We start from the raw sequence: 23,606 nt of genomic DNA on the forward strand, positions 1-23,606 counted from the left end.
AGGCGAGAAAGTGGAGTTAAGCCACAGTGAGATCGGCCATGATCTTGTTGAATAGCAGAGCAGGCACAATGGACCAAATGGCCTATTTCTGCTTCTATTTCATATGATCTGCCACAACCCCACGTGGCTAATTATGGGTGAGAGAATAACAATGTGCACATTAATAATAGTCACTGTGGATCAAGGTATCAAAAGGGATATTGCAAACAATTCTTCATCACTTTTAACCAATCGGACTTTTCTTTAAAAGATAATGGGCGGAATTCTCTCTTCCCCCCCCCCCCACGCTGGGTGGGAGAATCGCAGGGGCGCCGAGCGAGTCCCGCCACGCCGCCCCAGCACCCGCACGCGATTCTCCCACCCCCCCCAAACAGGCGCGGCGCGATTCACGGCTGGCCGCTGGGAGAATTGCCGCTCGCCGTTCAGAACGAGTGAGCGGCGATTCTCCAGCCCGGATGGGCCGAGCGGCCTGCCCAACACGACATGTTGCCGCCGGCGCCGTCCACACTTGGTCGCTGCCAGCGGGAACAGCGCGGGAACGCTGGGGGGGGGGGCGGTCTGCGGGAGGGAGAGGGGGTTCAAAAGGGGTCTGGCCCGTGATTGGCACCCACCGATCAGCGGGCCGGCGTCTCTGAAGGAGGACCTCCTTTCCTCCGCTGCCCCGCAAGATCCATCCGACATCTTCTTGCGGGGTGGCCGAGGGGAGGACGACAACCACGCATGCGCGGGTTGGCGCCGGCCAACCTGCGCAAGTGCGGGCGACGTCATTTACATGGCGCTGGCCACGTAATTTACGCAGTGCCGCTTTTACGCGGCGCCAAGACCCAGCGCACGTAAATGACGCAGCGCCGCTTCTAGCCCCCCTGGGGCGGGAGAATAGGGGGCTGGGAGCGGCCTCTGACGCCAGAGTGAAACACTCCAGTTTTCACTCCAGCGTTGGGACTTAGTCTCCCGATGGGAGAATTGCGCCCATGATATTCCCACCCAAAACAGGTGGAAAAGTCTGATTACTTTCACAAAGAGGTTTATGTGATGACCAGACAAGAATAAGAACTGATGAAGGGCCACAGCCGGGAAACGGTATCTCTGTTTCTCTTTCCACCGGATGCAGGCGGACCTGCTGAATATTTTTCAGGAGTTTCCCTTTTTCTTCATTACTAGGGATAAGAACTTTATATGCAACTATATATGACATTCTGATTTGACAATGTTAATGATAGCTTTGAGCCTATATTTTTCCAGTTATATTCATTTTTTGTCAAATATTTTTATTCTCCATTTTCACATTTTCTTCAGAATTTACACCCCACCAACAAACAGTAAAAAATACAAAGTCAATCCCCTTATCAACAACACCGATCCCATCCTCCCACCACCCCAAACAACGGCCCACCTGACAACATAAGCATCAAATAGAACAAAAAGCAAAGGAAAAAAAAGAAAAAGAATCAGGAATCGCCTATGGTCACCATTGACCTATAGAGTCCACGCCCTCCCCCCAAACATTCAATGCCATCCAATCTCTGAAAGAGTACCGTACATGACACCCACGCATTGCAAGCCCTCTCCCCCCCCCCCCCCCCCTCCCCGACTCCTCCCCTCCACATCCTCTTATAAAACTCCTCCCCCCAATCTCTGTTCCTTCCCCCCCCCCAACTTTCCACCCCGGCTAGACTCATCGGAACCTTAAATGGCCAGGGTGGAGGCCCCTGCCCGGGTCTCTTTCCTCCTTGCCCGGTCGCAGGAAAACCAAGAAATCCCTTTCGCGCACAAACCCCGCATACACACCCAAGCCCCAAAGAACCATCAATGCAAGTGAAAGTCCCATCTCTTCCCTTGTCCAAATATATACAACGTTGGCTCATTTAGCACATACACCAGCATGCAGTGAAAAATACAGTTACATGAGGCTACATCGATACATGACCATTTCTCAATTCAGCCACAGTCCTTCTGCTTTCGCAAACTCCTCCGCTGCTTCCGCCGTTCCAAAATAAAAGTCCTTGGATTTATAGGTCACCCTCAACTTAACTGGGTATACTATGCCGCTCTGCACCTTACTGATGTACAGTGCCTTCTTCACCTGGCTGAAGGCAGCCCGTCTCCTCGCCACCTCTACCGTAAAGTCCTGATATATGCATATACCAGCTCCAGCCCACTGCACCACCCCGCTTCTGCTTTGCCCAGCACAGGACCTCTTTCACACTGTACCTACGGAAACACAGCGTCACTACTCTTGGCGGCTCACTCTCCTTTGGTACAGGCCTCCACAACCGATGAGACCGATCCAGTTCATATCGGGAGGGATCATCCCCCTCCCCTAATAGCTTCGCCAACATAGTAGCAAAATACTCAGTCGGCCTCGGGCCTTCCACTCCTGCGGGCAGACCCATAATCCTCAGATTCTGTCACCTGGATCTGTTTTACAAGTCGTCCATTTTGGCTTGCAGACCCTTGTTGATCTCTATCACCTTCCGCATCGCCTTCCCCATCGAGGTGAGTTGATCACTATGCTGCAATAATGTCTCTTCCACTTCCTTCAGCGCCTCATCTTGCTCCCGCACCTCCGCCACTGCGCTCAATACCACCGCCCTCACCGGGGAAATCGCCTCCTCTACCAGCACTTTCAATACCGCCCGCATCTCCTTCCTCGTCGCCTCCATGTGTTTTGTGAACTGCCTTTCGAGTTCCACGGCCATCATCTTAGTCATTTCTTCAGCCGTGACACAGCCTCCACTTTTCTTGTCGTCCCCGCAGTGACCTTTCCACTCCCCAACAGACTTTCAGCTGCATTTTTCACCGCTGTTTTTTTACTTATTTTCGACATTTCCTTTCACTGTGCCTTCTCCCTGCTTTTGCCGCCTTCGTTGCCACTGGGACTGGGCATTAAACCCCAAAAATGCCGTTCCCGAACGGGAACCCTCCAATGTGCGGCTGCCTCCTGCCCGCCGTCACCGGAAGTCCTTCCAGTTATATTCATGACCACTGTTTTGAATTGAATTGAATTTGATTTATTGTCATGTGTCCCGATATACAGTGAAATGTATTGTTCTGCGTACAATCCAGACAGATTGTTCCGTACATGAAAAAACATAGGACATACATAAATACACAATGTAAATACATATCCAAAGGCATCGGGTGAAACATATGGAGTGTAGTACTACTCAGTAGGGAAGATGTGCGAGGAGATCAATTCAGTCCATAAGAGGGTCATTCAGGAGTCTGGTAACAGTGGGGAAGAAGCTGTTTTTGAATCTGTTAGCTCTCAAACTTTTGGATCTCCTGCCCAATGGAAGTGTTTGGAAGAGGGAATAGCCTCTTTGATTATGCTGGTCGCTTTCCCAAGGCAGTGGGAGGTGTAGACAGAGACAATGGATGGGAGGAGGTTCGCGTGATGGACTGGGCTGTGTTCACGACTCTGTAGTTTCTAACGTCTTAGGCCGAGCAGTTGCCCTACCAGACTGTGATGCAGCCAGATTGGATGCTTTCTGTGGTGTATCTGTAAAAATTGGTAAGAGTCAATGTGAACATGCCGAATTTCCTTAGTTTCCAGAGGAAGTAGGAGGCACTGTTGTGCTCTCTTGGTTGTAGCTTTGATGTGGGTGGACGAGGACAGGTTGTTTGTGATGTGCACACCTAGGAATTTGAAGCTGTCAACCATCTCCACCTCGCTGACAGGGGTGTGTACGATACTCTGCTTCAATGACCAGCTCATTGGTTTTGCTGATGTTGAGGGATAGATTGTTGTTGTTACACCACGCCACTAGGTTCTCTATCTCCCGCCTGTATTCTGATTCATCATTGTTAGAGATTCGACCCTCTCGGGTCGTGTCATCAACAAACTGATGGAGTTGGAGTCAAATTTTGCCACACAGCCATGTGTGGAAAGGGAGTATAATAGAGCGCTAAGTACGCAACCTTGCGGGTCCCCGGTATTGAGGACTATTGTGGAGGAGGTGTTGTTGTTTTTCCTTACTGATTGTGGCCTATCAGTCAGGAAGTCATGGATCCAGTTGCAAGGAAGGGGCCAAGTCCTAGGTTTTGGAGTTTTGATATGAGATTAGCTGGGATTATGGTGTTGATTCCAGCTTCGCCTTCCATGAATAGGAGTCTGACGTAGGAGTCCTTGTTGTCAAGATGCTCCAGGGATGAGTGTCGGACCAGGGAGATGGCATCCGCTGTGGACCGGTTGTGGCGGTATGCGAATCTCAGTGGATCAAGGCATTCTAGGAGTACGGAGTTGGTGTGTCTCATGACCAACCTCTGGAAGCACTTCATAATGATAGGTTGCTTCTTAGTTAGATTTCATTTAATTGTTTTTACACCTCATCCTTTTTGGGTCTTCCTCTGCCGCTTACTATCTCTGCAGCGAAACCACTGTAAAACTAGTCACTTGGAGATCCATTGGAATGTGTCAGGGTTTAATTGACTTTCTGTTTCTTTTCCCTGTGGAAACCGACTGAGCTTCATTTGGTTTCCCCATGTGATTAGAAAAATGTGATCAGCAGCTTTAAGGGCAGATTGCAGGAGTGGCGGCACGGTGGCGCAGTGGTTAACACTGCTGCCGCACGGCGCTGAGGACCCGGGTTCCATACCAGCCTCGGGTCACCATCCGCGAGGAGTTGTGCATATTCTCCCCGCGTCTGCATGGATTTCACCCCACAACCCAAAGATGTGCAGGATAGGTGGACTGGCGATGCTAAATTGCCCCTTAATTGGAAAAAAATAATTGGATACTCTAAATTTACTTTTAAAAAGATTGTAGGCGTGGACTTTCCTGCAGCCATCCTCTCTAATCATTTTATGATGGCTTATAAATTGAGATGTTGCTGGCTAGTTGCAGGAAAAGCAAGTGTTATAAAAATGTCAGCAATGAAACAAATCATTTGTGTCATTGCACTTGCACATATAGCTGCTGTAATCTTGGTTTTAGAAGTATATTTTTCTTCTAGCAAATTCCTCTTGTATGTTATGATTGAAGTCAAGTCAGTAGCCACTTTATAATGCAGTCCTTATTGAAATTTCCTTTTGAATTTAAACAAAATAGTTTCACAGATTGACAACATTTAGAATTCCACAAAACCAACATCAGAGAAACAGGGCATTTAGCCCAACGATGGCTGGATCTAAGCCATGTTTGTAATCTACATGAGCCATCTTCTACTCTAATTAAAAAGTGTCCCAAGGTACTTTCAAGTATTTCAAAATTACACTGATTATAGGCTTTGCATTTTTTTTAATCTAAGAAATTAAGATGTTAACTCAGTTTCTCTATTCAAATATGCTGCCAGACCAGTTGAGTGTTTCCAGCCTTTTCTGCTTTTATTTCTGACTTCCAGAATCTTCAGTATTTTGCTTTTGTATTAAGGTATTTTTCTTAGCTTTATTCCAGCTCCTCTAATTCTCATTGTGGGAAAGGAAGAAATGAAAGACTTGGATGTATATAGAGGCTGTCATGACATAGAATGTCTCAAAGCACTTTAAAACCAATTAAACATTTTTGAAATGTTGTCACTATTGTAACTTAGGAAACACGGCAGACAGTTTCTGCACAGCAAGCTCCCACAAAAAGCAATGTGATAATGACTGGATAATCTGTTTTCTTGATATTGATTGAAGGATAAATATTGGCCAGGACATGGGCGATAACACACCTGCCTGCCCGATGGACCCTTTTACCTCCACCTGAGAGAACAGACGAGGACCTTGGTTTAATGCCACATCCAAAAGACATCACCTGCATTAGTGCAGCATTCCCTCAGTATTGCACCAGAGCACATGCCTTGATTTTTATGCTCATGCCCTGGAGTGGCAATTGAACTCACAACTTTGTGACTCAAGTATGAGAGTGCTATGAACTGTGCCTTGAATGACACAGATGAATTATTTTCGTGGAATTTTCACAGTAGCATCAGATTTCTTATCTTTCGTATGATGTGAGGATCACAGACAAGTTCAGCATTTGTTACCCATTCCTGATCGTCTTTGAGAAGGCGGTGCGTTGCCACCTCCTTTGAACCACTGCAGTCCACCTGGTGTAAGTACATACTCATACAGTTCAGTTAAGAAGGGAGTCCCAAGGATGTTGATCCAGCAACAGTGAAGGAAAATTGATATAGTATATGTTGTGTGGCTTGGAGGGGAATCTGAAATTGGTAGTATAGCCATGCACCTGCTGCCCTTGTTATTCAAAGTAGTAGATGTCATATGTTTGAGAGGTGCTGCTGAAGATGTCTTGGTGGGTTGCTACAGTGTATTTTGCAAATTGCATACAATGCTGCCATTGTGTGTTGGTGGCGGAGGGAGTGAATGCCTCAAGTGGTAGATCGGCTGCCAATCAAATGGGTTGGATATTGTCAAGCTTCTTGAGTGTCGTTGGAACTGCACTCATCTGGGCATGTGGAGAGTATTCCATCACACTCCTGACTTGTGCCTTGTAGATGTTGGACAAGCTGTGGGGAGTCAGGACTTGAATTACTCATCATAATTCCCAGCGTTAGATATGTTCTTGTAGCCACAGTACTTCTATGGCTGGTCCAGTTCAGCTTTTAGTCCATGGTATTTCCCAGGATATTCGTGGTGCAAAATTTATGAAGATAATGCCATTAATATCAAAGGGGATAGTTAGATTTAGATCCTCTCTTATTAGAAATGGTCATTGCATGGCACTTGTGTGGCATGAATGTTACTTGTCACTTAATCAGCCCAAGTGTGAAATGTTGTCCAGGCCTTACTGCATATGGATGTGGACTGCTTAAATCCCCGAGGCATTGAAAATAGTGCTAAATGCAGCAATCATTGGTGAATATCCACTTCTGACCTGAATCCACATCTGACCTGATGGAAGGAAGGTCATTGATGAAGCAGCTGAAAATGGTTGAGCCTAACACTACCCTGAGGAACTCCTGCATCAGTGTCCTGTGGCTGAGATGATTGGCCTCTAACAGCCAAAACCATCTTCCTTTGTGTGAAGTAAGTTTCCAAACTGGTTCCCATTGGACTACAGTTTTTCTTTCGCTCCTTGATGCCACACTTAGCCAAATGCTGCCTTGATGTCAAGGGCAGTCACTCTCCTCCCCCTCCCCTCTTAGTTCAGCTTTTTTGCCCAATTTTGGACCAAAGCTGTAATGAGGTCAGGAGCTGAGTGGCCCTGGCAGAACACAAACTGATTATTGGTGAGCAGGTTAGAGCTGTGTAAGTGCCATTCGGTAGCAATGTCAATTACGCCTTCCATCATGTCTTTTTGGTGGCCAGGACATACCTGGGCAATTTTCCCCACTGCAGTGCTGATACCAGTGTTGCAGCTGTATTAGAACAGCATGGCGAGAGGCACAACTAGTTGGAGCACAAGTCTTCAGTACTACTCCCTGGATGGTGTCAGCTTTTGCACTATCTGGTATTTTCACCTGCATGTGAGGCTGGCATCTGTAATGCGTGGGATCTAGGGAGGAGCCCGAGATGGATCATGCGCTCTGCATTACAGATTGGAGGTTCATCAGCCTTATCTGTTGCACCAATATATTGGGCTCCACCATCATTGAGAATGGGGATATTTGTGGAGTCTCTTTCTCCAGTTAGTTGTTTTATTGTTCACCATCATTCACAACTGGATGTAACAAAACTGCAAAGCTTTTGATCCGTGAGTTTTGAGATCGCCTAACGTTGCCTATCACATGCTGCATCCACTGTTTGGCATGCAAGTAGACCTGTGTTGGAGCTTCACCAAGTTGACACCTAATGTTTAGCTATGCCTGGTCCTCGTAGTGCCATCTCCTGCACTCCACATTGAACCAGGCCACTTTGTAGCCTGTCATGAACAGTCCATATGAGCCTCCCCAGTGCGACTGATCAGTTTTTTTTTTCAGTTCGTTATGTTAAGCTCTTAGCCATGTCACAGTGGGAGGTTGTTGAGTAAATGCTAATATTTTTTGACTGTCATTTCATGTAAGTGGACTCTCTCGCTCTCACTCACTGTCTCCCTCTCTTGACGATGCTAAACCACACATGTGCACTCACTCAGACTCAGTCTCTCTCCTACACTTTTTCTCACACACATGCTCAGTCAGGCAAGCGCTTTTTCGGGCACACGCTCTCCTTGCTTACCCTCTCTACTGCGTGCTCCCATTCTCTCCCGCGTGCTCCCGTCCTCTCTCGCATGTGCCCATTTGCTCTCGTGGTCCAGTTCTCTCTTGCGTGCTCCAGTTCTCTCTCACATGCTCTCTCTCCGGCAGCTTTTCCCTCTCCGACACGTTCATCCCCTCTCCGGCACACTTGTCGTCTCTCCGGCACACTCGTCGTCTCTCCGGCACACTCGTCGTCTCTCCGGCACACTCGTCGTCTCTCTGGCACGCTCGTCGTCTCTCCGGCATGCTCGTCCCCTCTCCGGCACGCTCGTCCTCTCCAGCATGCTTGTCATCTCTCCAGCACACTCATCGTCTCACCAGCACGCTCGTCCCCTCTCCGGCACGCTCGTCGTCTCTCCGGCCGCTCGTCCCCTCTCCGGCCGCTCATCCCCTCTCCGGCCGCTCGTCCCCTCTCCGGCCGCTCGTCCCCTCTCCGGCACACTCGTCCCCTCTCTGGCATGCTTGTCCCTCTCCGGCATGCTCGTCCCTCTCCGGCACGCTCGTCCCTCTACGGCACACTCGTCCCTCTCCGGCACGTCGCCCTCTCTGATGTGCCCGCCCTCTGGCCGACGCGCCCATCCTCTCTCTGATGTGCCTGCCCTCTCACCGACGCACCCGTCCTCTCGCTGCCTGCTCGTCCCCTCTCTCGCATGCTCTCCTCCTCCCCCCCCCCCCCCCCCCCCCCCCCACCACTCCCCGGCACATTCCCCCCCCCCCCCCGTCACCCTCTCTCCACGCATCCTGCCCACCCTTTCTCGTGTTCACTAATTGGTGCTAATTGTAATGTACAATTATTACTCAATTGGTACAGGTCAAAAACTCTTTGCCTGTACATCCGAAAGCTGAACACAAAAAAAGTGAACTTTGTTTGTGTGGTTGCGCAGTTAATTTGTATGTTAATACTGTAGTGATCTGCATATACATAAGGGGTTAATGAGTAGTCATAATAGCTAAGTGATCACTAGATGGCAGCACTAACAAGGGGTATATAGACAAACTCAATCTGAGTCTTCGCGTGTATTGTGACTAGTGACCAGAGGTTAGAGAGTTAGCTTAGAGTGCAAGTGCAGTTAATCATAGTTCTTCTTATTCAATCCTGTTTATTTAATATCTAGTATAAGTATTGGAGACAAAACAGACTCACAGTTTAGCTGTTTAAGTTTGGGCAACTACACTTGTTAGTTTAAGAGCATCTTGGTAAGAAGCAAATGAGTAACATATATTACAGTAAGTAATATAACAAATACAGTTTACAGGTTAAGAGGTAGGATGTGTGAGAGTTGACAAATGGAGAACAATCTAGTATTGCCACACTATAGCTAGCCTAGGCTTAGGCGAAAGCATGTGGACCTCAGCCTACCATGTGTATAGTAGATCCGAAAACTGAAAATATCTGAATACTGAAACATAATCGGCCTCAAGGATTTCAGATAAAGGATACCCATTCGGTAGGTATGTGTGGCATTCTGATTTGTAGAAAATGACGGCATATCTAGAATGTGAAGCCAAAAACAGAACAATGCATACGGTAGCACAGTGGTTAGCATTTCACAGCTCTAGTGTCCCAGGTTCAATTCCCAGCTTGGATCACTGTCTGTGCGGAGTCTGCACGTTCTCCCCGTGTCTGCGTGGGTTTCCTCCAGGTGCTCCTGTTTCCTCCCACAGTCCCAAAAGACGTGCTGTTAGGTAATTTGGACACTCTGAATTCTCCCTCTGTGTATCCAAACTGGCGCTGGAATGTGACGACGAGGGGCTTTTCACAGTAACTTCATAGGACTGTTCATGTAAGCCTACGTGTGACACCAATAAAGATTATTAAAAAGAATTGCAGGCCCAGACTTGTTTCGTCACAATATGAAGAATCATGCTAGAAGATTAATGAGTGGCCTATCAAATGACACTGCTTGACATTCTGCTCCTGGCAAATTCACTGCATTTGTATATTATGGTGTGCTTTTTCAAGTTTGTCGTTGTGGTGGATTAAAACAAGTTATATTTGACCAAGCTGTATTTGACTTGTACTTGACTTTGCTGTTTACCTGATCAAAAAGTGTAAATGTTTTATTTATGCACGCCATCAATCAGTTTTTAAGGTGACAGCCAATATTTCAATGTATGTTGCTTCATTTAAATAAGTAGGTATAATTTTAGTTTTGTTACTATTGTAATAGGTGTTTTCGCTTGTTTGTGCATGAGTCAATGCCCAGTTGGCGGCTTAAAATGAACTTATTTCAGTTGGTTAACATGGGGTTGAATTTCCATTGTGACTGTTAAATAACCAGACAACGTGTCCACATACGAGTGATCAAATAGAAATGAAAAACATGCAATGAAGTCTAAATTTAAAACGGAGAATATTAAAGCAAAATACCGCAGATGCTAGCAATATAAATGCAAACAGAAAATGTTAGAAATACTCAGCACTTGTGGAGCGAGAAGCAGAGTTTGATATTTTGTCAGCAATGTTCAGACTGACTGACACTTAACTTTGTTTCTCTCCCCACAAATACTGCATGACCTGCTGAGTATTTCCAGCATTTTCTGTTCTTATTTAAATAGAGGGAGTCAATTTTTGAGAGAGTGAAAACCTCATTGAACTCCTCATGAGGCTCAATCCATGCTAATTTATGTTTGCAGTTTGCCAGCACCTGCATTGTTCAGAATTGTCAGTTATTTTCTGTAACCATTCCCTTAATTTTATCTTCTCCTTTATTCACTTTTAGTCAATTGATCCTGGCCAGCAGTTCACATGGGAGAACTCTAACATGGAAGTGAACAAACCGAAAAACCGCTATGCTAATGTTATAGCCTATGACCATTCAAGAGTTATCCTCACCTCTGTCGATGGCAAGTATAGCTGCAGATCTTTAACTTATTGTGATTGCACCTTATTTGGAATTGCTGTAACATATTTGAGCTATTTGTGTGTGTGATATTGATTCTGTAGGTGAAGAATAATTTGGGTGCCCAGGTACATAGATCATTAAAATGTCATGAACAGGCGTGAAAATAAGATATGAAGGAAAGTGAGTTGTGAAGAGGACATAAGGGTTGGCAAATAGATATAGATAGGTTGTGGCAGGAAGTATAGACAAGCAGCACATTATCTAAATGGAGAGAGATGGGATTTGGGTGCGCTGCTACATGAATCGCAAAAGGTTAGTGTGTCAGTACAGCAAATGATTAGGAAATAAAATGGAATATTGTAGTTTATGGCACGGGGAATGGAATATTAAAGTAGGAAAGTGTTGCTGCAGTTGTGCAGGGCATTGGTGAGACCACATCTGGAGTACTGTAAACAGTTTTGGTCTCCATATTTAAGAATGAACATAATTGCATTAGAAGCACTTCCGAGAGGGTTCACTTGACTGATTCCTGGATGAGGAAGGAGCTATGCTATGAGGTAAGGTTGGGCCTTCACCCATTGGAGTTTAGAAGAATGTGAGGTGATTTTATTGAAACATATGATCCTGAGGGGGTTTGACAAAGTGGATGCTGAAAGGATGTTTCCCCTTGTGGAAGACACCAGAACGAGCATACATATTTAAAAATAGAGGGTCTTCCATTTAAGATGGAGATGAGGAGAAATTTGTCCTCTCAATGTGATGAATCTGTGGACCCTGTTCTCCAGAGTTTGGTGGACACAGGGTCAGTGAGGTAGATAGATTCTTGGCTAATAGGGGAACCAGGATTTTGGGGGTAAGCAGGATCGTAGCATTGAGGCTGCAATCAGATCAACCATTATCTTATTGAGCAGACTCGAGAGGCTGAATGGCCTACTCTTGCCCCTAATCCGCATGTTTGGATAATCAAGAGAGCTAATGGAATGCTAACCTCTATAACTAGAGGACCCGAATATAAAGAGCATCAGCTATCCTAAAATCCTGATTAGGTCACACATGGAGTTTTGTGCACCACATCTTGGATGGATGTATGTAGGGACTGCAGTGTAGATTTACCAGAATGACTCTATTGCTTAAATTACAAGGAGAAATTGCACAATCTCGAGTTACATTTCTTGGAATTTAGAAGGTCGGGGGTGATTTGTTTAAAGTTTCCAAGATATTAACAGGAAACCAATATAGTAGATAGAGAAACTATTTCTGCTGATTGGAAAATCTTGGAATGGGGGACACAATCAAAAAATTAAAGCTAGATCTTTCAGGAGTAAAATTGGAAAGCACTTCTCTGCACGATGAGGGATATTTGTAACTCTCTTCCACAAATCTTCCACAAAGATTTTTGCTGAACAGAGATATTAAAGGATATGGGACAACGGTGGATATGTAGAGTTAGGTCACAGATTTGCCTTTATCTCCCTGAATGGCAATACAGGTTCAATGGTAAGTGGCCCATTCCTGTTGCTATGTTTCAGTAGTCAACATCGCATCAATCGCTGAACTTTATTATTAGTTAATACTCTACATTGCAAATAGTTCCAACAGTAAAGTTTCTCAAATAACAAACTGCACCGTATATGTCTCATTGCTCGTGCTTTGTTTATGCAAATGAACATTTTAACTGCTTAGTCCTACAATGGACATACAGTGCAGAAGGAGGCCATTTGGCCCATCGAGTCTGCACCGATCCACTTAAGCCCTCACTTCCACCCTATCCCCGTTAGCTAATAACCCCTCCTAACCTTTTTTGGTCACTAAGGGCAATTTATCATTGCCAATCCACCTTAGCTGCACATCTTTGGACTTCGGGAGGAAACCGGAGCGCCCGGAGGAAACCCACGCAGACACAGGGAGAACATGCAGACTCCGCACAGACAGTGACCAGGGAATCGAACCTAGGACCCTGGCACTGTGAAGCCACAGTGCTAACCACTTGTGCTACCTTGCTGCCCATAATGCATATGACATATGAAGCCTTCACCTGCACAGCTAAAACTAACTCGCACTCGGTCCAGAATACATTTTGTCATCTGCTTGTGATTGGATTCAAAACCAGTCAAGGCTGTATTACAAGTCTGCAAGTGTTAAGATTTCAAGATAACATGATTGATTGATTGATATTTATTGTCACGTACTGAAGTACAGTGAAAAGTATGTTTCTGCGGTCAAGGGAACATACACAGTATGTACATAGTAGACAAAAGAATAATCGACAGAGTACATTGACAAATAGTGAGTTGCGACACTTACAATCTATTTAAGAAAGCAATCTTTCCAATTAGAATGTTTAATTTGGTAGATGGGGTGCTGATCCAGCAGCTGGAAGGCATGAGCTACTTGAGCGTTGTTGAAGCTGCACTCAACCAGGCAAGTGGAGAGCTCTCCATCACACCCCTAACCTGTGCCTTGTAAAGAGTGGACAGGCCCTGGCGAGTCAGAAGATGAGTTGCTCTCCTCAGAAATCCCAGCCTCTGACCTGCTCTTGTAGCCACAGTATTTATATGGCTGGTGATGACGGTTGGGTTTTCCATGACAGTCACGCCATGGGGAGATGGTTTGATTTTCTCTCTTGTTGGAGATGATCATTGTTCAGCTCTTGTATGGCAAATGTTACTTGCCACTTATCTTCCCAAGCGGAATGTTTCCAGGTCTTGCTGCATATGGACACAGACTGCTTCACTATCTGAGAGTTTGTGAATGGTGCTGAAGATTGTGCAATCATCAGTGTACATCCGCACTTCTGATCTTATGATGGAGTAAAGGTTATTGATGAAGCAGGTGAAGGTGATTGGGCATAGGACACTACTCCGAGGGACTCCTGCAGTGATTTCCTGGGATTTAGATGATTGAAGTCCAACAACCGCAGCCATCTTCCTTGGATTCCAATCAGTTCTTATAAAGCAGTACGTTCTACCACCTATAATTCTGACATCCACTAATAAAGTAATACAAATGGATTATCAAACATGCACTTTGTACTAGTTACATTTCTCAATTTTCCGGTCAGTCACTATTCTCTATCATATTTCTTCATATATGCAAATCTCTACCTCAACGTTAAAGAAACAAGGCTTCCGGTGACGGTGATGTGCTGAGCAGTCACATATCAGTGGCTCTCCTCCAGAATACAACCAAATAGAAACTTTTAGTCAAATTTAGCCCGAATATTTGGACTTATTTCACCCACAAATAAGAAAAGGGAGAGAATAGAAACAACATGCCAGAAAATGGGAGCTCGAGAGTCCACCGAGAAGGCAGGAGTGGAGGAAAAGGCCAAGAGCAGCAGATGGACAAGTTGGCGCACCCACGAGGCGAAGGGTCCCTGGCCACCCTGAAGAGAGGCAAACCGACAACCCGAAGAACAGCCTCCCCTGCCCCCGCCCCCCCAAACCTGGTGATGGATGGAAGACATTCCTGACACGGGAACTGATGCCAATGAGTGAGGCGATAAAAGTGGGGATCCAGATGGCGGTCAAAGTGGCAGTCACAGAGGCATTGGTCGCCATGCAGAAAGCAAGCGACGGAATGGGGAAAATGCTAAAAACTCAGGGCACGACGATCCCAGAGCTGTAAAGGCGTCAGTGGAATGCAGATCATATAGACCTATTCCGCTGCTTAACATAAATGCAAAAATACTTACGACTGTGGTCCTCCAGAAGTGGTCGCAGAGGACCAAACGGGCTTTGTCAAGAGTACACAGCTAACTGCGAACATTAGATGTCTGCTGATTGTGATACTGACCCCAATCGGGGAAAGAACCCCAGAGGTGATCATCTCCCTGGATGCAGAAAAGGCCTTCGACAGAGTCGAATGGAAGCACCTCAGAGGTATTGGAAAAGTTTGGGCGAGGGACGGGGTTCACCTCATGGGTGAAACTCCTGTACGATGCCCCAAGGCGAGTGTTCGGACCAACGCTTCCAGCTCTGAATACTTCCCGTTGCACGTAGGCACAAGACAGAGATGCCCCTGTCTCCGCTCCTGTTCACCCTGGCAATTGAACCCCCGGTGATCGCGCTGCAAGACACAAAAGGTTGGAAGGGCATCAGAAGAGGAGGCAGAGAGCACGGAGTATCACTATGCGGATGACCAGCTCCTCTACATCTCGGACCCGCAGAATGGCTTGAAGGAAGCAGACCATACACATATTGAAGCCTCAGGTGTGCTCCTTGATTTCTGCTGAGTGCATTGCTCCTATTTGGGGTGATAATAGGACAGTACTTTAGTGTAGCTGGGATAAAAATGAGGGAAAATCTTGCTTCTACAGTTAACTATTCGGATCATGTGTTCTGCAGAAGGAAAATTTAGATCAAAAACATTAACTCGGTTTCTCTCCACAAATGCTGCCAGACCTGCTGATTTTATCCACATTGTCTGTTTTTATTTAAGTATTCTAGCATCCACAGTATTTTGCTTTTATTTCTTCTTTCTAGATCCTGTTTATTATCTGCCACAACCTGAAAGTGTGTATGTTTTGGAGGACAGGATTAAAGTTAACTGTGATGATCCCGCAGCTGAATAGCCTGCCAACACATATTACTGAGATTAAAACTTGAAAGGAGTAATTATTAGTAATTACTAACACGTGAAGAAACTGTCATGATGAATCGCGTTTTCAGAACAGGGTGCAGAAAATAGGAAAAATATTAAAGCAATATTGTAGTATTTGCACATAAATTTCAATAATTTCACATGATATATAACTCTTTCCTTGGAACATATTTGCCCATTTTCTTCCATTGTAAAAGGTTTTGCTAGGTGTCACAAAGCTATTTGATCAAGTGTTTTGTATTCTTACAGGGGTGCCAGGCAGCGACTACCTGAATGCCAATTACATAGATGGGTACAGGAAACAGAATGCCTACATTGCCACCCAGGGCCCACTTCCGGAAACACTCAGTGATTTTTGGCGAATGGTATGGGAGCAAAGGACTGTCACTATAGTAATGATGACAAGACTAGAAGAAAAATCGAGGGTAAGTCATTGCTGTACTTGGAGTATTGATCGGATGATTGTTTCATGCAGCTCATTGTCACAATAGCAATACATATTGTGCCGTATGCCTTGTCCCAGAGGTCTTGCAATTTAAATCTGTTGACTTTGGTTATCTAGGATCTAGTTGGAATATCCCCTTGACAGTGGACTATTGGGTGAAGTTTGGGAGACTGAAACATTTTAAGTTTCTAGTATCTCAGTTGCACAACAGGCTGTATGCTTGCTACTAATTAGGCAAATGTTTGACCCTTTGAAAACAACACGAATAAGGTCTGTAATCCAAGATGTAATTCATAGTGCTAGCAGATCATGTTTCAAATATTAATTATCTGATACCTGGGTTACATGACTAGGAGAACAGGCTGGGCCAAATGGCCCCTCATACTGTAACCATTCTATGACACAATAATATGACCAGTTACTTAACTTAAAATGTCCTTCCTAATTACATTTTGATAAAATGTGTGCTGGATTGAAACATTTGCATATTTAATTTTCATGTAATACGAGCGTCACTGGCAAGGTCAACATTGTTGCCCATCTCCAATTATCCTTGAAAAGGTGGTTGTGAACTGCCTTCTCAAATCACTGCAGTCCACATTGCTTTAAAAAGGGAGTTTGAGAGTTCCACTACTGTAATCTAATGACAGTGAAGGAAAAGTAATTTGGTTTCAAGCAGGGGTCGTGTGTGGCTTGGAGCGGAATTTGCAGCCAGTAGTTAATATGGATCTGCTGCCCTTGTCCTAGGTGACAAGTCCGCAGGTTTGAAAGGTGCTGTTGAAGTAGCCTTGGTGGGTGGCTGCAGTCCACCTTGTATATAGTTCATACTGCTGCCACTGTCCATCAATGGTGGAGGGAGTGAATGTTTAAGGTGGTGAATGGGGCACCAGTCAAGTGACCTGCTTTGTGCTGGATGTTGTTCAGCTTCATGAATGTTCTTGGAGCAGCAATCCATCACCCTCCTGACTTGGACCTTGACAGATTTTGGGGGAGTCTGGGCGAGTTACTTGTAACAAATGTAACTTCTCTGGCAGTGCAGCTGATTGTGGAGCACAAGTTTTCAGTACTATTACCAGAATATTGGCAAAATCCATAGCCTTTACAGTATCCAGTGCTTCAGCCATTTCTTGATACCATGTGGAGTGAATCAATTTGCTGAAAACTGGCATTTGTGGTGCCGGGGACTTTAGGTAGAGACTGAAATCATCCACGTGGCACTTCTAGCTAAAGGTTGTTGCAAATGGTTTGTCTTTTGCACTGATAGAGCCATAGAGTCGCACAGCACAGAAAAGGCCCTTCGGCTCATCTGCACCAGTCAAAAACAACCACCTAACCATTCTAATCCCATTTTCCAACACTTGGCCCATAGCCTTGTATGCTCTGGGATCGCAAGTACACATGTAAATACTTCTTAAATGTTATGAGGGTCTCAATCCCGGCTCTAGGTTACTGTCCGTGTGGAGTTTGCACATTCTCCCCGTGTTTGCGTGGGTTTCGTCCCCACAACCCAAAAGATGTGCAGGCTAGGTGTATTGGCTAAACTAAATTGCCCCTTAATTGGAAAAAATGAATTGGGTACTCTAAATTTTATGGAAAAAAACAAATTTTTAAAATGTTATGAGGGTCTCTGCCTCCAGCACCTTTTCAGGCAGCAAATTCCAAATTCCCACTGCTCTCTGGGTAATGAAGTTTTTCTTTACATCCCTTCTAAACTCTTGCCCCTTACCTTAAATCTATGCCTCCTGGTCATTGGCCCCTCAACCAAGGGGAAAGGTTTGTTCCTGTCTACTCAATCCATGCCCCTCAATTTTATACATCTCAATCCTGTCCCCCCCCCCCCCCTCAGTCTCCTCTGCTCCAAAGAAAACAATCCAAGTCTATCCAATCTCTCTTCATTACTAAAACTCTCCAGCCCAGGCAACATCCTGATAAATCTCCTCTGCAACCTTTCCATTGCTATTACATCCCTCCTATAATGTGGATTCCAGAACTGCCCACATTACTCGAGCTGTCACCTAACCAAAGTTGTATACAGTTCCAGCATAACCTTCCGGCGCTTCGGCGAATAAAATTATGATAAAGCCAGGGGAGTCCAACGAGCTTCTTAAAAGTCCTTTATTTCAGCAACAGCATCATACATTCACAGGGCCCGGTTACCTTTCACTGGGTCCTTGTTCCCTTTTTTAGCTGGCTCGACAGCTGCCTGCCTTTTATGCTAGTGCTGGGTTAACTCAGTCCAATTGAGCACAGGGAACAATCATCCCCAGCTGGATGAGTCCAGTGCAGGTTACTACAGGTTATTACAAAAGGCAAGTATATCATATGCCTTCCAAACCTCCTGCTCTGCTACCTTCAGAGACCGTGTATATGCACACCCAAGAGCCCTCCGATCTTCGGTGCTTCCCAGGTCCTGCCTTTATCATGTATCCCTTGTCTTGTTTGTCCTGCCCAAGGGCATCTCCTCACACTTATCCGGATCGAATTCCATTTGCCACTGATCAGCCCATCTGACCAGCCCATCCGTATCCTCCTGTAATCGAAGGCTATCCTCCTCACTATTTACTACCCTGTAATGTTCTTGTCGGATGGCCTGATTTATATTACAAGAACACTTGTAGCTAAAGTTATATACGATTTATTAACATTAACTGTGGGTCAACTATATAACAAAACAACAGATGAATAACAATACAGTATTAATATGCACAAGCAACCTCCCTCTTCCAGCTCCCTAGTTAGTCTGAGGTTACCTGACTCTAGCATTCACTTATAGACTAATGAGACTCCTAGTGGTCAGTTGGTGAATTACAACACAACAATGATATCACTACACACCCCACCAATTTTCATATCATCTGCAAAAGGTTCTGGGCTTCCTCCATCATTGAGGATGGGGATATTTGTGGAGCCTCCTCCTCCAGTGAGTTGCATAATTATGCACCACCATTCATGACTGGTTTTGGCAGGACTACAGAGCTTTGATCTGACCCATTAGTTGTGCGATTGCTTAGCTCGATCTCTTAACATTCTGCTTTCTTTTCTTGGTATGCAATTAATCTTGTGCTGTAGCTTCACCAGGTTGACAGCTAACTTTTAGGTACTCCACTGCTCCCGTGATGCCCTCCTACACTCATTGAAACAGGGTAGATTCTTTGGCTCTATGGTATTGGTATGCTGGGATGGATATGCTGGGCCATGAGTTATGGATTGTAGTTGAATAAAGTTCCACTACTACTGCTGGTCCACAGCACTCATGGATGCTATATTACGAATTGTTAGATCTGTTCTGAATCTACCCAGTTCAGCCACACAGTTCAGTGTTAGTGCCACACCACGCTGTGGAGGGTGTGCACAATGTGGGTTCAACTGCATTTTGTCACTTACCATTGTTTTGTAAATTACTGGTCAGGTCCATAAAAAATGAATAATTTCTGGTCTACTAGTTTTTGCCATTACTCATTCTAATCTCCTAAGACTTAAAAGCAGCAAACAGTTCACCATAAGGAGCAGCAATCTCAAACAGACTTGGGCTGAAAATGACAGCTTTACTACATGTACATATATTTAATTTACTTTTCTTAATTCATCTGTAATCCATGTTGGTTTGGCTGGCAATTTCTATAAAATACATCTGGTTAAATTCTGTGATTGAGGAGTGCAATTCTGACCTGTCCATCAGACTGAAGTTTATCCCACTCAACCAGACATGGTTAGTTAATTTTTGGCCACTTTGCACATTAAAATCAAGTTTCACCCTGCTGAATTCGTAATACTTCTCACATATCCAAGCCAATTCTTTCCTTTTCTTGAGATTGCTAACCAGCTTTGCAAAGATTTGCTTGCTTTATAAGGGATAAAGGGCACATAAAAGGGGAGGAACAGTTGTGTGCACAAATCCCTGTTCAATTTCGGCGCTGTTGCAGATCGGAATCATTTTTGAAGGTGACATTTTTAATGCTGTTGCAACAGTTTAAAATTAGCTGATGTCGCAAAACATACAAGGGGACATAACAACCTTAGCCGAGTTCATTTTACTAACTACTGCAGGGTACCACAAAAAAAAACACCATTTTCATTTGATGAAATCATGCTGAAAAATTCAGAATTCATGTCCTCTGCAGGTAAAGAACAAGTAATCATCATTTATTAGTCAAACTAATGACCAGAAAATAAAGAGCATGCATTCTGTAGTCGATGATGCATGTTGTCATAACGTATATTAATAGCCTTTAACATCCTCAAATAATGCATACTCACAATAGTGAAAATCTATTTTAGTGCACTATTGATTTAGTTAATAAAACTAAATTGATAGATTAAGAGTTGCAATCAGCATAAATTCATCATGAAATGGATTGTAACCAGACGCAATATTGCATACACTTGGTTTTTCTTGGGGTAAAAGTGACTGATTAATGTGGTAAGCACCCCAAACTTTATCTTCTGTAATTTTATTAAATCCTTGAGCATCATAGAATCCTCAGAAAGCTTGCTGCTAAGCCTCTTAACAATGCCACTGTTTATCAATGACTGAAAAGCACCAATTGCTGTTTTCTTTCCTATAAAATTTGCCAATTCTCTCTGCTTGAGACCCTGGAGGTGGAAACTTAGGGAATTAAGAAGCATTGCATCTCTTGTGGCACAGGAATTAATATTTCACCACCATTCTTTTTGAATTCACATTTTGTAAATCATTGTTTTCACTCAAATAAAAACATCCATTAAGTTTTCGCGATGCATCTTTAAAGATGGTTAATTTGATTAAACTTCTCCAACAATGTAATATAAAGGAAATGCTCCCATTCGGTACAGCATGTACATAAAAGATATTGGGGGGGATTTTAACAAGGGAATGCAGATGGGATTGGATATGTGAGCAAGGTTAATTCAAAAATAATGGAGGCATGCCAGCCAACTCAAATCCGCCAACCTCCGGCTTTGAATCAGGAGGGGTAGAGGATGAGCAGCCAACTTGCTCGCATATTATTGGGGAAAATGGCAGTACAACCTGCAACGCAAATCACCACCACCAGAATTGAATACCTTGGTAATCAGCATACCTTTCCCTGCATTGACTTCAGTGACCAGAATTGGACCCTCCATCAGGTTGACCTATGGGGAGGGAACTTGCTGTGATTGATGTTACGACACCCTGGGAAAGTGTGTAGTCACTTCCAGCCCACTTGTCCCGGAGTCCCAGCACAAGTAAATTCACCAATAACTCTTACAAAAGTACCCACAGTCTTTTGCCCTTGGCTGCCCAATAATTAATCATCCGGTTTATACGTTTAAACACAATTAAAGTTAATTTAGAACAAGAACCATAATGAATTGTGCAGCAATCACAATTTGTTAACTATTGACAAATTCCTAACTGCCCACTTTAACTTCCCCCCACCCCCTATACATACACACACACATCACCCTCTATACAGACACAAAGACAGTGGGGGGAAAAGGGGGAAAAATCATAATTTAAAGGCAAATGAGTCGCTGTTTCAGATGTTGGTTTTTAGAAAATCTTTCTTCACAGCAAGCTTGCAGGTTAAAGTCTCTGTTTGTAGCCTGTACCGGCCTTCTTTGTATGATCAATTCATTCATTCAATAGTTTAGAAATACAGTACACAGCTTTTCTGGAGATGCACCTTCTCTTCAAACTTTGCTTTCAGTCATGGTTTGTATTCAGACTTCTGTAGTTTCACAACCCTCACAGCAGGCTTTCTGGAAAGAGATAATACTCACAGCAGCTTTTCTGGGGAGGGTTTGCAGGTTCTTACCCCTGGGTTGCCAGAATCAAAACTGATCTCCTTGGGTCTCTGAAAAGCATTCCACTGGGATGTAATCCAATCACCACCTGTTACCAGCCAGAATACCTCCTTTTGGGCCAATTCTTTGGTCACCAGCTAATCGATCAAACAGAGTCCCAAACTATGGGCTCAATTCTCTCTCTCTCTCTCTCTCTTTCCCCCCCCCCACCCCCCCAAACCGGCGCGACGAGATTTAGGCCTGGTCGCTGCCGGCGTGAACAGCACGGGAACGCTGCGGGGGCGGCCTGGGGAGGGGGGATCCAGCACCGAGGGGGCGCTCAAAAGGGGTCTGGCCCGCGATCGGTGCCCACCGATCGGTGGGCCGGCCTCGCTGAAGGATGCACTCCTTTCCTCCGCTGCCCCGCAAGATCACTCCGACATTTTTTGTGGGGCGCCCACGGGGAGGATGGCAACCGAGCATGCAGGGGTTGGCGCTGGCTAACCTGCGCATGCGTGGGTGACATCATTTACGTGGCGCTGGCCGCGTAATTTACGCGGCACCAAGGCCCGACGCTCGTAAATGACGCGGCGCCGTTCCTAGCCCCCCAGGGGTGGGAGAATAGGGGGAGGAGCGGCCTCCGACGCAGGAGTGAAACACTCCGGTTTTCACTCCGGTGTCGGCACTTAGGGCGAGATTCTCCGCAAATGCGGAGAATCGTAAAGGCTGCCGTGGGACAAGCCGTGACCCATGGCAGCCTTCACGCCCACTTCCGGGGCCGATTCTCCCCCCCCCCCCCCCCCCCCCCCCCCCGGGCGGGGCTAGGAGCGCGGCCCCATGTGTCACGGCGGCGCGGCCTTGACGACGGTCGTCAAGGCCGCACGTCAAGCGGTATGTCGGCTGACGCGGCCGATAACGTCAGCCGCGCATGCGCAGGTTGGACACCGACAACCCGCGCATGCGCATTTGGCGTCTTTCCCCTCAGCCGCCCCGCAAGACTTGCAGGGCGGCGGAGGGAAAAGTGTGCGTCCATTACAGACGCACGATCGCGGGCCTATGCCCCCATTGGCACGGACGTGCCAATCGGGCCCCCAGATGCCCCAAACGGGCATCTGCCGCCCGTTTCACGACGGCAGCGAGCAGTTGAAACGGGCGCGAAGGCCCGGCCGCTCGGCCCATCGGCCTCGGAGAATCGCCGCTTGCCGTAAAAAACCGGCGAGCGGCGATTCGTGGCGTTGGGGGGGGGGAGAATAGCGGGAGGGCGTGAAAAATGTCGGGAGGCCCTCCCGCTATTCGCGCCCTTAGTCTCCCGATGGGAGAATCTCGCCCTATCTCTCTCAAGGAACGATCAAATTTATTCTTGTTCACCAAAGTTAAAACTTTACCAAAGTTAAAACCTGCTCTGTTCTTAATGAGAGGCACTCAACTGCAGCTAATTGACCCACTGGACCAATGTACCATTTGAATTGCCTGGAGAGTTTCTAGTTTCTGTATCACTTTCTGACAATTTTGCATTAAGTGGCCTCAGTCAGCTCAATCGCTGCTTATCATGGGTGCTATTATTGCCAATTCAATTTGGATAGAGGAAGTAAAGGAGCAACAGCAGCCTTATAATGAGCAAGACCAAATACAAAATAATTAACTTCTGTTCATTCATTCTGACTCAAGTAACAACACTTAGAAGAAGATTTCCTAACTTGACAGCCGCTAAGAGGCACTCCTGTAATGGTCTCAGCAAAGCTATTGAAGGTTGCTCATGTTGGAATCCTTGATGATTGTGACCAGTGTCTAAGTTTGTAAGGGCTTGATTGGGCTGCGCTTCAGATGCTACCAGGGCAATTT

The 23,606-nt window shown here is 45.6% G+C and overlaps 1 protein-coding gene across 24 annotated transcripts in view; it reads left to right on the forward strand.

Moving 5' to 3' along the window:
• The window catches only part of LOC119964463 (receptor-type tyrosine-protein phosphatase F-like), a 529,423-nt gene that overhangs the window by 427,686 nt on the left and 78,131 nt on the right, over positions 1-23,606 (forward strand). For all 24 annotated transcript variants that reach the window (XM_038793980.1, XM_038793995.1, XM_038793985.1 and 21 more), the window contains 2 exons: positions 10,850-10,973; positions 15,824-15,999. In XM_038793980.1, the coding sequence (XP_038649908.1) occupies positions 10,850-10,973; positions 15,824-15,999 (300 nt within the window). The remainder of the gene's footprint in view (positions 1-10,849; positions 10,974-15,823; positions 16,000-23,606) is intronic.

Source organism: Scyliorhinus canicula, chromosome 4 (assembly GCF_902713615.1).
Source record: "Scyliorhinus canicula chromosome 4, sScyCan1.1, whole genome shotgun sequence".
Classification (NCBI taxonomy): Eukaryota; Metazoa; Chordata; class Chondrichthyes; order Carcharhiniformes; family Scyliorhinidae; genus Scyliorhinus; species Scyliorhinus canicula.